The sequence below is a fragment of the Bubalus bubalis genome, chromosome 8 (genome assembly GCF_019923935.1).
Source record: "Bubalus bubalis isolate 160015118507 breed Murrah chromosome 8, NDDB_SH_1, whole genome shotgun sequence".
Taxonomy (NCBI): Eukaryota; Metazoa; Chordata; class Mammalia; order Artiodactyla; family Bovidae; genus Bubalus; species Bubalus bubalis.
The window spans coordinates 65122031-65139660 of NC_059164.1; the positions used below are offsets into that span (position 1 = coordinate 65122031).

Below are 17630 nucleotides of genomic sequence, written 5' to 3' on the forward strand. Positions count from 1 at the left end.
ATGGGAAGCTTTGCAAAGATCAAAACTGAGAATGTTCACTAAGGTATGGAGATGTGTGATTAATTCAACCCTAGGCATCTGAGGCCCAGAAACAGAGCGGGAGAGGAACTGAGCGATTCCACCAAGCCTCAGCAATGCCTCAGCCCAGACTGCTTCTGGGAGGCCCAGAGAGGGCAGGATTTAAGCCTATTTGGAGGCTGCTGTTTAATCTGGGATGTCCCGAAGGGAACCGGGGCTGAAACGTGCTCTGCTCAAGCCCATGAACTAAGTCTAAGGATGGAGGCTGGGGCCCACGGGAAGCTGACTGGGTGGAGCCCCCAGGAGGAGGCAGCCTCTCTCGGCCTCTGCCAGGAGGCAGTTGGCGCCTGCACAGGGAACTGGTTCAGGACAGTTAGGCAGGCGCAGATGTGGCAGGATCGCCGTGCAGGGGAAAACAAAGCACTCTGGCGTGACATGTTGGCCAAGCAGACAAACCCAGCTGCAAATGCTGATGGTTTTCAGTTGCTATTTTTAAGGCCCAGTGTAAATGTCTGGTTGAAAAAAAGCAAGGGATTTTATTTCCTATACCATTTAACTTACCCTTTGGAGAAAGAAAACATATACATAACCTTGGAAATACTTAATAGAGGCCTGTCTATCTCTTTTTCCAGGTCCCCACTCAGTAGTTCCCATTGACTATAAGATGTCTTCTGCTGGAAGTGCCCCAATGCCCCAGACTCAGGAATCTCAGCACTGAACCCCTCCAGGCTTCTATTTTGATTATAGAATCCATCTCCCCAGCCCTCCACCAGGGACCCAGGCCAAAACCTCAACCCTCTCCCACACAGCATGCTGCTCTACCCTCCAGGTTACCCTGCCCCCAGAATGCCTCATAACGCTGCCCACCTCCCACACTTTCCCTCTCCACTTTTATAGCAATGTGTCATTATTTTTCTATTTGCTCATCAAGCACTTTACTGAAGACCCATGATGTGCCACTGGGTATGTGGGACAGAAGAGGTCCAGAGATGATGAAAACATCATCCTTGCCTTCAAGGAGCTCACTAACTAAAGACGGAGACAGAGCCCTAAACATATAACATGAGGTCAGTGCTAAAATGGAGATTAGGGCAAAGGTTCTAAGAGCAGAGAGGAAGAGGCAAGTAATCCTGCCTACAGGGTCAGAAAAGCTTCACGTAAATGGTAAATATTTGAGCAGGGTCTTGAAATACCCAGAGGATTTCCCCAGATAGGATAGGGGCCCAGTCACCTCTTTTCTAGACTATTCCAAGAGCCCCCCCGACCAGTCTCCCAAAATCCAGGCTCTTACCCCTAAAACTCATCCTCCACCCACATCCAGAGACGGCCTCAAACATCATTCGTTTCACATCTCTACTTGATAAGATCTTGTCCATCCTTCAAAGCCCGGTCTAAATGATACTCCACTGTGGAACTCACCACAGACTTGGCTAAATCGCCTCTTGAAGCAGTGAAGAGCTGAAGGTCATTTACTTTGGTGTGGTTTTCAGAAAACACCTCTCTTCCTTCATCCTACCCAACCCCACCCTCCAGGAAAGCAAGACCACTTTTCATCACCTCCGTCCATGTTCAACAGTCCTGTTTGTGCCCGGGCATGTAAGAGCTAACCAAAGTGGGCAGAAGTGAACCCAAGAAAGATGAACTGGGGTGAGGAAGGGAATGCTATCCCTCTAAACAAATTGCATTCTTTGTTTCTGATTCTCCCACCCCAAACTTCTCCTCCACTCTCTCGGGGTAACTGGGTTCCATGAGAGGACTCTGGACCTCTGATCTTTTATCTCAGTGTCCTTCTCTAAATCATTAGCTGAGCCACCAGCAAAGAGAGGCTGGCTTCCCTCTGGAAAAGTACACACACTTCAAAGAGCTGGGTTCTGAGAGAACTGCTAAAAGCTTTCCTCCCAGCAGAAGCCCTCTGGGTTCTGAGGGCCGGGAACCGCTTCACTTTACATCCAGACAGGAGTGGCTTTCATTAGAAAATCTTAGAATGCTTTACAGAAAGGTTTCAGATGCCAGCGTTTTTTGGCTCCATGCTTCATTCTGCACAGCCGTGTGCGCAGTGAAATCTGCCCCTTCCTGGGTGGGCCAACGATCCCACCGGCCATCCCTGTGAGGAACAGTCACCTCTGAAGAAACAAAGCAGAATAAACAAACCCCTGCTTCCATCACTCGGGGGCCAGTCCCTGCCTTTCAACTTCATCAAAGCAAACCGTCAGACAGCCTGTCTCACGCCAGTCACTTCTAAAGGGCAAGCTGCTTTCTTCCTTCATGTAAAAGGGAGTGCTTAAAAGGAGAGGAAAAGGATGTGAGTAGCTCCCAGCTCTTGCATGCCAAAATGGTCCAAAAGGTATCAATACATTGCCTGCTCCCAGGAGAACAGCAAAGGTCAATGGCACTCAGGCCTCGTCCTTTCATGTCTGGTCCTTGGTTGTCATCCTTTATTCTATTCCTGGCTTTTGCCAAGGCCTGCAAACATATTAGTCTTGGAGGGATAGAGAATTCCAGAAAGAGGGAAAAAGGTGGCTTCAAAGAGAAAGAGTGGATGGACAAGTTCCTGTCTAGATCTTACAGAGGAGGTACACAGATGCACACACAGGTGGAAGGGCATGAGCTGACGCACCTCACGATTTGTGTTTTACACCTCAGTGAGGTGGTGAACCGTGAACTTCCAGATGTTCAAGCTGGATTTAGAAAAGGCAGAGGAACCAGAGATCAAATTACCAACATCTGCTGGATCATCGAAAAAGCAAGAGAGTTCCAGAAAAACATCTGTTTCTGCATTATTGACTATGTCAAAGCCTTTGACTGTGTGGATCACAATAAACTGTGGACAATTCTGAAAGAGATGGGAATACCAGACCACCTGACCTGCCTCTTGAGAAACCTGTATGCAGGTCAGGAAGCAACAGTTAGAACTGGTCATGGAACAACAGACTGGTTCCAAATAGGAAAAGGAGTACGTCAAGGCTGTATATTGTCACCCTGCTTATTTAACTTATATGCAGAGTACATCATGAGAAACGCTGGGCTGGAAGAAGCACAAGCTGGAATCAAGATTGCCGGGAGAAATACCAATAACCTCAGATATGCAGACGACACCATCCTTATGGCAGAAAGAGAAGAGGAACTAAAAAGGCTCTTGATGAAAGTGAAAGAGGAGAGTGAAAAAGTTGGCTTAAAGCTCAACATTCAGAAAACGAAGATCATGGCATCTGGTCCCATTACTTCATGGGAAATAGGTGGGGAAACAGTGGAAACAGTGTCAGACTTTATTTTTTGGGGCTCCAAAATCACTGCAGATGGTGATTGCAGCCATGCAATTAAAAGACACTTACTCCTTGGAAGGAAAGTTGTGACCAACCTAGATAGCATATTAAAAAGCAGAGACATTACTTTTCCAACAAAGGTCCATCTAGTCAAGGCTATGGTTTTTCCTGTGGTCATGTATGGATGTGACAGTTGGACTGTTAAGAAGGCTGAGGGCCGAAGAATTGATGCTTTTGAACTGTGGTGTTGGAGAAGACTCTTGAGAGTCCCTTGGACTGCAAAGAGATCCAACCAGTCCATTCTAAAGGAGATCAGTCCTGGGTGTTCTTTGGAAGGACTGATGCTAAAGCTGAAACTCCAGTACTTTGGCCACCTCATGCAAAGAGCTGACTCATTGGAAAAGACTCTGATGCTGCGAGGGACTGGGGGCAGGAGGAAAAGGGGATGATGGAGGATGAGATGGCTGGATGGCATCACCAACTCGATGAATGTGGGTTTGGGTGAACTCCAGGAGTTGGTGATGGACAGGGAGGCCTGGCACGCTGCAATTCATTGGGTCGAAAAGAGTAGGACACAACTGAGCAACTGAACTGAACTGAGGTGGTCTGTGTTAGTCACAAAGCCGTGTACAACTCTTTGCGACCCAATGGACTGTGGCTCCCTGGGCTCCTCTGCCCATGGAATTCTCCAGGCCAGAATACTGCAGTGGGTAGCCTTTCCCTTCTCCAGGGGATTTCCCAAACCCAGGGATTGAACCCAGGTCTCCTGCATTGCAGGAAGATTCTTTACCATCTGAGCCACCAGGGAAGCCCCAAGGGTATGTGGGTAAAAACTTTTAAAGGATGGGCTTCTTCAAGCAGAGACATACTAATATTTTGATAAGCACTGTCTTCTAGAGACTTCTGTAGGTTCTGAGAAACCCTAAAAGAACCCCTAAATGCAGAAAATGCTACTCTGCCCTCTCTCCCCCAGTGTAGATCTAGAAGTGTAGATTTCTATATTTCTCCAGGTGAGACGGGCAGTGGAAGATGGATTTGGACATCAACCAAAAAAGAGAGAAACCTGCTCTACTCTCTGGGCCAGACCCTCCTTCCCAAGGCCAGGTGGGAGAAAAGGAGCCCCGTCCCAGCCAGCAGAAAGCCCCACCACCCACTACCTCCCAGACAGACCAAATGAAGACCGCTGGACCCTGTGGGGCAAGCACAGAGGCCCCAGGGTACCTACCAAGCTGCAGCACATCCAGATCACCCTCGAGCTTGTTGGACACCGACAACTGATTTTTCCTAGAGGAAAAAAAATAAAGGGAAATGTCAATGTACCATAGGAGAATACCAGAGAAATGCAAACAACAGAGAAGAATGGGAGGAGCACTGGCTGGGCCTCCAGGAGGGAGCTTCTCTCCAGACCCGACCCTGCTGCTCTGTGTGTGCCGTGTACCAGCACTCTCCCTCGCTGAGCCACAGGTTCCATGTCAGATGGGATCAGATCACTTCTGGGGCGCTTTTCCGTTGTGTACACACACAAGCACACCCCAGCCAATGCAGGATTAGAGACCCTGTAGTTTGACACTTGCCAAGAACTGAATGCAGGCTCTTTTGCTGATGCCACTGTAACACTGCTGGGAAACGCTCGCACGTGCACAGGCACACACGCACACACACGAATCAGGTTCCTACAATCACTGCACAGATTTTCTTATCTCATTTTTTTGTTGGTTTACTTTCTCCCAGCTTTCTTGTAAAGCTATCAGCAGCCGTTTCTCAGAAATCTCTAGAATGCAGACAGAATACCTTCTGTGATTCTGACTAGTAGATTTACGATGTGCACACAGAGCCTTCTTTAAACAGCCCACCGGTATTTCAGCTCTCTTTAGATTTTCTTTTCCTTCAGCATGCTTCATCTGAACTAAAGTAACATCATTTTTTTAAATGTATTAAAAAATAACAACATTACATCACCCTCTTGAAAACTCCATTTACTATGTTAAAAATGACAGCTCTTTTGAACGTAGCATTGAAATGTATTTTCCTCCAACATCCTTGCAGGATAAGATATGATTGAAGTAACAATTGTAATCTTGCCACAGTAGGTTCTATTGAATTGGCTTCCTCCTGAAGACGTATGAAGGGGCGTGAGTGGAAGACCACGGAGGACGCACAGTACTGAATTCCCCCGCACATACCGCTTCAGACCCCAGGGTTCCTGTCTCTGGTGCTGGAATACAGAGCGCCTCCCCCTTCCTCCCAGGCAGCCCTAAGCCTCCCGTGTCCTCCTCCACTCCGCCAAGCCCACTTTCCTCAATTCGAAACCACAAAATTCCTACGCTACCAGGGTTCTGCAAGCCTTCTTGGGAATGGTGAAAGAACAAGTTACCTTGGAAAGAAGATCTAAGGCACGGAGGGGCAGCAGAAGGAGGTGGGGGTGGGTGGTTAAAAGAGAGGCTGTGCCCCCCGACAGTGCCCAGCAATGAAGAACTGTGCTTTCTCAGACACCTCCGCCGACCCCACCTCTCCCCCACCACCCACGCTGCAAGGGAAGACAAGGACCGAAGTCCCATTTCTTCTATCCCCTCTGTCACTATTTCATCTGGATACTAAGGCAAAGGGCCCTCTCCTTGCTGCGCCTGTGTCCCAGTCTGAAAAGCAAGGACTTGGGTGCAGGTGCTAGATGGCCTCTAAGAGCCACCTTGAACCATTTTGAGCTGGAAATATCAGGAGTAAAGATGCCTCTGGCACATCCCACTGCCAACATCTCTCTGGTACCGATCTCTGCTCTCTGCCTCTACGTCTGTCACCCAGATCATTCTCACAGCCCTCTAACTGGTTTCCTGACCCCAGGGTGATGCCCTACTTGGTACTGGCCCTACATCTTCACAAGTGTCAAAGCATCTTTCTATAAAGAAAGTCTGACAAGAATTGGGTTCATAAACTCCACCCTGAGAATATCTAACTATCTAAAGACCTGTCCTGCCAGTTTCTCAGAGCACAGAGTGCCTCACCCTTCCTCCTGAACTCCTTTAGGGGAGGTGTTATAAGTCAGCAGCTGCAGCAGCACCCGATGTAATCCTTGTAGAATTAGATGCCAAGCACCCATGCTAAGTTCCAATTCATGGTTGACAATGCCAAAGATAATGGCAGCAAACACGACATATACTGCTTCCTCATAAAACAAAACCCAAGCCCATTAGTGTGTGCGCTGGGCTGCCCGTGACCTGGTCACCTACCACCCCAGCACCACCTCCCTCTGCACCCTCCCGCTCCACCTGCATGTCCTCCATGCTAACTTCTCAGCCCACGCCTCTACACCTTTTCACAAGCTGTTCATTCCTATTCGAATATCTTTTGGCAAACTCTCACTCGTCCTTTTCAGCCCAGTTGGAATGCTACCTTCTTCTCAACTCCAAAGCGTGCGTTTATTCATTTCTTCACTCAGTCATCTAGCCAGCATGTGGCCGTTATCCAGTAGGTTTGTCTCCCTGCCCCAGTGAGACCCAGCTGTGTACAATAAACAGATGCAAATTGTAATATGACATGGCGTGGTAGGCTGAATAATGATATAATAATGCCCCCAAAGATATTCACATCCTAATCCCTGGAAATGGAAAATGGTAACTGATATGGCAAAAAAAAACTTGCCAAAGAGATTAAAGATCTTGAAATGGAAGAAAGCATCCTGGATTATCCAAATGGGGCCAACCTACTCACAAGTGTCCTTATAAGAGGGAGGCAGAAGGAGATCGGACACAGCAGAGAACAGGTAGGATGATAATGGAAACAGAGGTTGAAATGATGCACTTTCAAGATAGAGGAAGGGGCCACAAGCCAAGAAATGAGGGTGGCCATGAGGAGCAGAAAAAGGCAAGGAAACAGATTCTAGCTGTTAAACAGCTATCCCTGCCAACACCTTGGCTTTAACACAGTGGAACTGATTTCAGACTTCAGTTTTCCAGAACAGCAAGACAATAAATTCATGTTGCTTTAAGTCACTAAATTACCGGGTGATTTGCTGGAGCAGCCATGGAAAACTAATACGTACAGAGAGAGAAACACCAAGGAAGAGCAATGGACTACAGGATTCTCTTGATGGCCTCTGTGTCCTGTGTCCTGTGTCCATTTTTGAGCAGCACCTAGTCGCTGCTCCAAAAATGGGTGCCAAATACCAGAATGACCCTCACACAAGCTAGGCGGCTCACATAGGTCACTCAACTTAGAGGTGCCAGACCAGGGCTCAAACCCAGGCCGCTGGATCCAAATGCTGTTCTGCTCTTTCTTGTATTTGATGCTTCCTTTTCCTGCCCAGAACTCTCCATGGCTGCCTGTGGACCAGAAGACAAAACCTACACCTTCCAAGTGGTCCCCTTGGCTCCCCAGGGCAAAGCCGCAGGAGCACGCAGACTGGCAGGAGCCGCAGGGAGAGGGCAGGGATGATGTTCCCGCTGTGCAGGGTACAGCTGGGCCTCTTCCCGGTCATGAGACTTCCACCCTGAGGCCATCCATCAGCCACGAGAGTCAGGCTCTGATGCTGTGCGCCACTTCCCATAAATCTCTTCACCAGAGGAGACTTCAGTCATGCTCACACGTAGGGAATGTGCTATTGTTCCTTTCATGTGTCCCTTTGTGGCATAAGCATTACACAGTTGAAAAGGTCAGTTTAAAAGCATGTTCTTGCCTTTGAGTGAAAACTATTATGAGCAACAACGACAAAAAGATAAATCAAGGATTCAAAACACTTTTTCAAAATGCGATTGTACAGATAACCTAGAGACATGTGTCAAAGTGTGCATCTAATAAATCTAGGGGAGCCAGGCTGGAAACACCCGCTTGCCTGCTGGGATCAAGGCCTCCGTTTTCCAGCCAAGACCCTCTGTGGGCTCCACACCCCACCCCCAGGAGGGGCAAAGGCTAGGGCCCTGCAGGTATTCAGGGCTACACAGAGCCAGGACTCAGTCCCTGGATAACTGGGTCTTGGGTGAGTAGAAAGAGCCACTCAGAGACCAGAGTTTTTGCCCTTGATCCCCCAACTCTGAGTGACCCTAGGCAAGACACCCACCTCTGCGGGCATCAGATGCCTCAGCTATACCTTAGAGAAAGCCTGAGCATGGCTGTGGAACATGACCAGGTGGGCGGGCTCTGAGAGGACTGACATGCCCAGCTTGTGCTATTCTTTAAGATGTTCAACTGCTTTTGCACTGAACACTCAGAATAGTTCACCAGCTCTTGGCATAAAAACAGACGAGGAGCTGTGCTTTCCCCTGTGTTTAGTACTGGATACTTGACTAAACTAGTTATGATTACAAAAGAAAGCTGTCCCATGAGAGGAAAGACATTGATCACTTACTATATAGTCTATTTGATGAGAACCCTGAACCCAGTGTGAATTGATCCCACTCATGTTGCTTCCCTGGTAGCTCAGATGGTAAAGAATCTGCCTGCAATGCAGGAGACCTTGGTTCAATCCCTGGGTCAGGAAGATCCCCTGGTGAAGGCAATGGCAACCCACTCCAGTATTCTTGCCTAGAGAATTCCATGGATAGAACATGGGATCGCAAAGAGTTGGACAAGCGACTAACACAACAACATGTTGCACAAGAATCCAGGATATAAGAAATTTACATACAATTTCCCAGCACACCTCACTGAAGCAATGTAAAATTATCTGGAGAGACATTTCTACAAAGCAAGTAGGAGCTCTACAATCTAGCTTCCCCAGGAGAGAGAGAGATTCTTTTTTTTTTTTAAGTCCCAACTAAAAATATGCTTAAAACAAACAAACAAAAACCCTGTTAAATATATGAGATGATCCACCGTAAGTGAAAGTCAACTGACACAACAAGTAGGACTCTCAAGAACTTGAGATAACAGAACCACAATCTAAAAGAGGCTGTAATTAGAGAGAATAGGGGAACATTTTACAAAGGAATGGAAATTGTATGAAAAAAAACAGGCACTATAAGGAAAGGATGCACTGCTCTGACAAGCAAATATAGTCATGAAAAATGAGAAAACTTGGGGCATACAATGATGGTGATGGATAATACCATATAAACACATATTTTGTTTTAAATCCATGAGTCTGCTAATAGAGGAGGAAGGAGGGGCAGGGGCAGGTAACAGAAAGCTCTTCTCTATGAAACATGCCACCTAGTAAATGAATGATAAAATGACAAAAATTAGGAAATCACCATTTTTTACATTTCTAATATCAATGGATATTCAAACCGCAGGTTAAGAGGTTTTTGAGGCACAGAATATGCACATGGTCTAAAAGTTACAGAGTCCTTATTAATTCCAAAGGGGAAGGTTGCCTTTATGGGAACAGAGAGATTGGCAGAAACCCTAGAGGGCTGACACAACTTAGCATCGCATCACCAAAAATAAACTTACATCACGTGCTCCTGACATGAACCAATGGGAGGTACACAGCATCACATAAGTATTGTCCTTAACCAAAACTGTCTAACATAAACCCAGTAATGAAACAGACGTATCTAGAATGTGGTCATTCATGAGACGAGAGCAAAATTATTTGAGACTGAAAGAGATCAGAGAGACATGGCAACCAAATACAGATCAGATCAGATCAGTCGTTCAGTCGTGTCCGACTCTTTGCGACTCTTTGCGACCCCATGAATTGCAGCACGCCAGGCCTCAATACAGAATGAAGCAGGGCAAAGACTAATAGAGTTTTGCCAAGAAAATGCACTGGTCATAACAAACACCCTCTTCCAATAACACAAGAGAAGACTCTATACATGGACTTCACCAGATGGTCCACACCGAAATCAGATTGATTATATTCTTTGCAGCCAAAGATGGAGAAGCTCTATACAGTCAGCAAAAACAAGACCAGGAGCTGACTGTGGCTCAGACCATGAACTCCTTATTGCCAAATTCAGACTTAAATTGAAGAAAGTAGGGAAAACCACTAGACCATTCAGGTATGACCTAAATCAAATCCCTTATGATTATACAGTGGAACCAAATACAAGTGAACCTTAAATGGATCCTGGGTTGAAAAACTAAAGCCCAAAGAACATTTTGAAGCCATTTGGGAGAAATTTGATCATGGGCTTTACATTAGTGGATGTTACTGAAATTTCTTGGTTGTGAAACTGGGGCTATGGTTATATTCTTGTCCTTAGGAGGTGCAAACTGAGACTTAATATCTGAATTTTAGTTTCAAATCAACCATAAAAAATATTTGTGGACAACGGAACAAGAGGAGAGAGAAAACAAATCCAAAAAAATCTTAGAATTACAGAAAGTAGGTTGCATGTACTATTCTTTCAACTTTTTTATGGGTTAGAACATTTTTAAAGTTGGGGGAAAACTGTTGGAAAACTTAATAAAGGGGATTAGATACAGTGATGAGATAATAAATTCACTAGGAACAATGAGATGACATTTATTCAGAATGCAGCTCAGAGATCAAATATATGAAAGAACAAATAAGAGACATGCAGGGAAAAAATTTAAGCCTAATATACATCTAAAAGGAGATCCAAGGACTTCCCTGGTGGTACAGTGGTTAAGACTCTATACCTCCACTGCAGGGGGCACAAGTTCAGTCCCTGGTTGGGGACCTAAGATCCCACTTGCTGCATGGTGCAGCCAAAAAATAAATTAGTTAAAAAAAATAAAAGGAGTTCCAGAAAGAAAGGATAAAGAGAATATGAGAGGGGAAAGTATTAAAAAGATAATTGCTAAGAATATACCAGACATGAATCCTCAGAGAAACATAATAAATTCCAAACAGTACACGTATAAGAAAATGCACACCTAGACACGTCATCTTGAAACGACCAGAACACTAAAGACAATGAGAAAAAACTTAGAGAAAGGTAGATTATCTAGACACAGCAGTTACTTTAACAAAAAACATCTTTAGTATTAAAAATATTAAAGGTAAGGACAAAATGAAAACATTTTCAGACAAAGACTAAAAATGTGAACCATCACAGACCTTCACTGAATGAACCACTAAGAGACTAACTGCAGAAGAAGAAAATTGAACCCAGAGGGAAAAAGCAGGATGCAAGCAATGGCAGAAAAGAAATCTGTGAACATTTGGATAAACCTAAATGAGAGCTGGCAACAACTAATCTAGAGAAAGTTTTTGAAAACAAAGGGATAATACTAGACAGTAAGAAACAGGGAACCTGGGAGGGGGAAATGATCCAAATTAAAGCTTTCTAAAATCCTTGCATTTTTTTGAGGGAGTGGAGATACTAATTAAACTGAAAACTTTTAAGTCATCTCAGCTGCTGCTGCTGCTGCTAAGTCGCTTCAGTCATGTCCAACTCTGTGCGACCCCATAGACGGCAGCCCACCAGGCTCCCCCATCCCTGGGATTCTCCAGGCAAGAACACTGGAGTGGGCTGCCATTTCCTTCCCCAATGCATGAAAGTGAAAAGTGAAAGTGAAGTCATTCAGTCATGTCCGACTCTTAGCGACCCCATGAACTGCAGCTAACACATAGCAATTACTTCGACAGATACTATTCTCAGCACTTGACGTATTAACTTGAGTTCTCACCACAAATGTTTGAGGCAGGACAATTATTAACCATTTCACAGAGGTTCATGTTGGGCTAAATTTTCATGTCGAATTCCTCCTTTTGTTATTCTGTAACAAGTAGGTTTATCACTCATAATGTTTTTTATCCTATTTTGATTTTTATCCAATAGCGTTTAGCTACATTAGCTTTTACATGGTTGGCATGCAAGTGATATATTATTTCCCCGTTTCTCTGTGCTTAGTTGTTCTCCTTTTCTCCACATGTATCGTATGAAATACCATGGTGCTAATTTAAAAAATTGATTTGGGTGTCTTTGTCTTTTAACTGGCAAGTTTAATTTGTTCATCTTTAATATAATTATTGATATACTTGAAGTTATTTGTCCTGTTATATTTTACACTTTCCTTTGGCCATACTTTTACTTTCTTTCTTTGTTTTCTTCTTTAAAAAAAAATTAGCCATTTTAAAGAGAACAATCCAGTGGCATATAATGCATTCACAAATCTGTGTAACCACCACCTCTTGGTAAAGAACCTGCCTGCAATGCAGGAGACCTGGTTTCGATTCCTGGGCTGGGAAGATCCCCTGGAGAAGGGAAAGGCTACCCACTCCAGTATTCTGGTCCTCCCAACAGTGACTCTGCACAGCCCTGGCCTTAAAGGCTCTTATTAAAGACTGAATGAACTTCAGAAGGGGTTAGCCTTAGTGAGAGGGATCCCTGAGGGCAAGCTAATATAAAAAGAACTTTAAAAAAAAGTTCTCCATAGAAGAAAAGATTTCTTCTTTCGATTTTCCTGCTCTCCGTTTCTCTCTGGCTTCCCAGAGAGGCTCAGCCAAGTTCCCCCAGAAGAAGGCCCAAGGTGCAGAATCACGGTGAGTTAGACTTGGAAGGCATTTGGATAATCACCTGGCATAACCTTTGTGCTTACAGATGAGGAAACTGTGCTCTGGAGTAAGAAAGAGGGCTCTGCCAGTGTCTCCACCTTCCGGGTGCTCAGCCCGGGGGATCCACGTCCCAGCCTCGGAAAGAGCTCCACCTTCCTGGGCTGCCACGTCCACAGACGTTTTTAAAATTAAGCCGTCAAAGAACAGGAGGTCTCATCAAGGGCTGGGTTATCAAGAAGTCATCATGTGTACACATCTCAGTTTTATACCCGGCAGTTGTCAGTTCTCCAACTGTTGACCTTCAACATATGAAAGGAATCTTTTTTTTTTTTTTCCCTTCTCTTTTCTCTTACGGATGTGGAAAACCTGACTAGAACTGCCTGGTCTGACATTTCCTGTGAGAAAGCACTCTGCTTGGATACTGTGAAAGCAATCTGCCTTAACAATTCAGCCCAAATAAATTATCTTCCTGAAACGAGTGAATGACTTTAATTGGGAATTGGGCTGCATACCCAAGACGCTCTCATCCGGGCTGGACAAAGGTGGGACAAAGATAGGGATCGCCTGGTGAGAACGGACTGGGAGGGGGGTCCCCAATGACCCTGCATCCTCCTGGAAAAGCCATCGGCTTGGCCCATTGAGCTGGAGAGAACACACGTACTCTTACCTCCTGAACCATTGTTCTTTGGGGGTGAAGATCTCTCAGTTCAACTATCTTTCTGTGTGCGCCCCTCCCCACAGGCTCTGGCACACACACCCTTGGCCAGAAGCATGCAGAGCCAGAGCAAGATCCAAAACCAAGTCTGACAATTCTCCCTCCCTGAGCTGGGCTGGATTCTGGCACATTCCAGGAACAGAGAAGAAATTTACCCCGGGTCACCAAAGCATCAGACTAGGAGGGCTCCTCAAGGGCACACAATTCGCAAAACAAAACTGTACCAGCTGTGACCTTCCTTCATGTTATTCTCCCAATTTGGCACAAGGCCTTGGCATACAACTAGTATTCAACGGATGTTCCCTCTGGAAGCTGAGGGGGTGTCCGGAGTAGCCAGTGCCTTGTCCAGGGGATATTCCAGACCCAGGGATTGAACCGAGGTCTCCCGCATTACAGGCAGATTCTCTATCGTCTGAATTCTTTACCAGGGAAGCCTCACCCAGATAAGGCTCATGCCTCTGTAAGGGTTGGAAACACTAACTCAGACCATCTAATCTAATACTGCCACTCTGTCAGGGGTGGGAAGGGGAGGGAGAGCTTTTACTAATACCTAGAACCCCTGTGTAGTGGGCAAAGCCAGAAACAGAACTTTAGGCTCCAGACTCTCACCACAGTTCATTTTCATCTATCCCATGTTGGATGTTGGAGGCACCAACTGTGTTTTCTAAAGACCCAAAATGCACTGGGTCAGGGTGGTCGCTTTCCCCTTAATGAATGCACACTAGCAGGATTTGTGGCTCTCCCAACTCCTATCTTTCTGCCCTTCTCGCAGGCTGCAGTTTCCTGGGTGTGGCTGAACTCAGCTCCACAAGGTGACTGGTGCTGAGCGGCAGGCATTGCTCAACAGGCAATGAAAACGTGGGTAGAGAGGAGGTGGCTCCAGGGGAAGAAAAATATCCTCTTGAAGGACAAGTGGTCTCCCTGGAGTACAGCTCTGGGATGTAGCCAGATCACTGAGTAATCACTCATTCACCACCCGCACTGTGCAGCTCACCAGGCAGAATGCTGCCAGCCCACGATCCTCCTTCCCTTTCGTCTCACCTCCTCCCCTCTGCCCACCAGCACGTGGCTATGTGGCTCAGCCACGCCCAACCATTGTGGAACGCTTGTTGTTGTTGTTGTTGTTTAGTTTTTGCGACCCCATGGACTACAGCCCTCCAGGCTCCTTTGTTCATGGGATTGATTCTCCAGGCAAGAATACCAGAGTGGATTGCCATTTCTTTCTCCAGGGGATCTTCCAGACCCAGAGAGCAAATCCGTGTTTCCTGCATTGGCAGGCAGGTTCTTTACCTCTGAGCCACCTGGGAAGACCCTGTGGGATGCTGGAAGAGCCCAATCACCAGGGCTGGAGCGAGAGGCATGAGGTGGTACCTGGCCCACAACAGGAGCCTCGCCCCTCCCACCAGGAGCCCCAGACTGCGCACTCAGCAGGTGGGATCACTAAGGCTGTCTGATTAGGGCTCCCGACAGTGGAGTGAAGACCTAAGGGGATGATTCTGTCAGAGACAAAGATTCCCTCAGCCCTGTCCTCCCCAAGTGTCCCGTGACAGCCCAGGATGGAAAGGATTGCCTCTACAACCTTGGCCCTGTCCCAGGAAGTCCAAAGTCACACTTGGAGTTATAAAAGGGAAGGTTCCAAAGTGTGTCTGAAAGGGATTACATAAGAGTTGCCGCTGGTCTCCATCGTGGATTGGAAAGCTGTGCCGAGATGTTTACTTAGCTGCTAGGAGAAGCTGCTTTTTGGCACCACGATTGCTCTTTACTGTCCAAATAAAGGACAATACACCCCGGGAAGGAGCTGTCCCAATGAAAATGGGACTTTTTCCGAGTCCCATTAAATGTTAAACCCACTTGAGCTCTGTTTGATAAAATAGGCCAAAGGGTGGCTTAAAAAAACTTCTGGGGTGAAATATTTTCATTTTGAACTCAGAAAACGTTTCCCTGCATTAAGCATTAATAAAAGCGCCTAAAGCAGCAAGTTTGAAACAACACTGTCTGGGTCCAAGGTTAACTTCATATCAATTTGAAAATAAAGAAACTGGGGTTCACTTACTTTTTGAAAAGGTGAGGAGGTGTACACTTGAATAACACCTTTTTTCTCAAGCTCCTGTCTTTCTCCAAGCAGATGTGGATGAATCCTCCCATGCCCTGAGCTTCCACAGTCCTTTCTGTGACAGTCTAAGGGTTCTAATTTTTGTCCTTACAATAAGAAGTGTTTATTTGGGTGCTTATTTCTACTTTACCAAGCACTTTGAAAGCACAGTTTTTTATTTATTTCTCACAAGCAGCTTTGCTGCAGGGAAGCAGCAAAGGGACGTTTTAGCCCTATTTTCAAAAATGAGGACACTGAGCTTTGGAAAGTCAGAAATATTCCAACACAGACCAGTCCTTGGCACACAGGTCTATGACCAGATGGGGGCCATAGGTAACAATACAGTGAATCTTTCCTTAGGCTTAATTTGTTCATTTCAAAACTGGGACTTTTCTTTCAAGATTGGATATATATTTAAATTTTACAGAATTGTTCTAATGTTCTTACTTAGCAAGAAAACTAAATAATAATAACAACCTGAAGAGTATCTGATTTCAGTTCAGTTCAGTTGCTCACTCGTGTCCGACTCTTTGCGACCCCATGGACTGCAGCTCACCAGGCTTCCCTGTCCATCACCAACTCCTGGAGCTTGCTCAAACTCATGTCCATTGAGTCCGTGATGCCATCCAACCATCTCATCTTCTGTCATCCCCTTCTCCTCCTGCTTTCAATCTTTCCCAGCATCAGGGTCTTTTCCAATGAGTCAGTTCTTCACAACAGGTGGCCAAAGTATTGGAGTTTCAGCTTCAGCATCAGTCCTTCCAATGAATATTCAGGGCTGATTTCCTTTAGCATGGACTGGTTTGATCTCCTCACAGTCTCTCAAGAGTCTGCAAGAGTCTCTCAAGGGACTCTCAAGATTCTTCTCCAACACCAGAGTTCAAAAGCATCAATTTTTCGGTGCTCAGGTTTCTTTAAAGTCCAACTCTCACATCCATACATGACTATTGGAAAAACCATAGCTTTGACTAGACAGACGTTTGTTGGCAAAGTAATGTGTCTGATTTACCATGAAGTTAATGGGACTCAAGCTTCAGGGATCCTCTAGCACAGGCCCTGTCACGAGGCCCTAGTGTTGGCACAGTCTTCTATTTTTGTCAGATTTGCAAAAATGAGGTAGATGTATGTTCTTTATCTTCAAGAGACACCCAAACTGTGTAAGTTTCAGGCCCACAACGTCTGGATCTGAACATGATTCCAGGCAGTTTGTTTTGGCTTTTTTTTTTTTGTATTTTGCTCATCCGTGAATTCCCACCCAGAGATGACCCATCCTACAAATAGATGCCCAGCGTCTCCTCCACCCCAGGCACCCTGTGCTTGTCTTGTGCAAGATCGTACAGAGCGTTCTGTACCCAGCCAAGACTGGCTCCTGGAGCCCCTCTTTCTTCCACCACACGCTGTCCCATCACACACACACACAAAAGGAATCTCCAGGAAATTTTGACCTACTCCAAAAACACAGAAGACTTATTGTTTTATGGGTCTTTCTTAGAAAAAGGAGAAAGGGATACTGCTTTAGATCCAAGGGAGCTTTGCAAACTTAGAGCATTACACCACTCAAACACATAAAACTGGAGAGCTGTGGAATTTCCCTAGGTGAGCCAGTCCCCATCAGGGCATGCATACCCTGGACTAAAATTAGCCATGTCCCTCAGCCAGCTCGGCCACCTCCCTGTGCCTCTCCAGGCAGTGTCTGAACTTGATGTGGGGGGTGAGGGTCCTCAGGTACCAACAAGAGTGTGACAGCCCTTGCTCTCCCCTCTTGGGGTTCCCACCCCTGCCTCCCAGGAGGATTCCCAGGAATTTATCATGGGGGGCTCACAGGTGGAGAACCTGGGAGGTATGGGCATTCAGTGGGAGCTGGGATGCTGATAAACACAGCTACTCAAAGGTGGGGAATCTGCTGGAACTTTCCATGAGCCCCAAAGTAGGGGGTGCAAAGGACCCTCCTCACACAGAAGTCAGGAAGTAGAGACTTTGGATTTTAGCACAGAGCAAGTATTCCTTCTCAGATCCTTATGCAGTAACAATATTCTGTGAGAGTTTGCAAGAAGGAAAAAAAAATCAAAGCAGCACATTCTCTTTTCTCCTTGATAGTGAAACTTCTGCAGAAGTGGAATGAAGAAGCCCTTTGGCAAG

At 46.0% G+C, this 17630-nt stretch overlaps 1 protein-coding gene across 5 annotated transcripts in view; it reads right to left on the reverse strand.

Annotated features, from left to right (window-relative positions):
• The window catches only part of MINDY4 (MINDY lysine 48 deubiquitinase 4), a 117600-nt gene that overhangs the window by 57734 nt on the left and 42236 nt on the right, over nucleotides 1-17630 (reverse strand). For all 5 annotated transcript variants that reach the window (XM_025291233.3, XM_044946691.2, XM_025291231.3 and 2 more), the window contains one exon: nucleotides 4507-4565. In XM_025291233.3, coding sequence (XP_025147018.3) covers nucleotides 4507-4565 — 59 coding nt within the window. The remainder of the gene's footprint in view (nucleotides 1-4506; nucleotides 4566-17630) is intronic.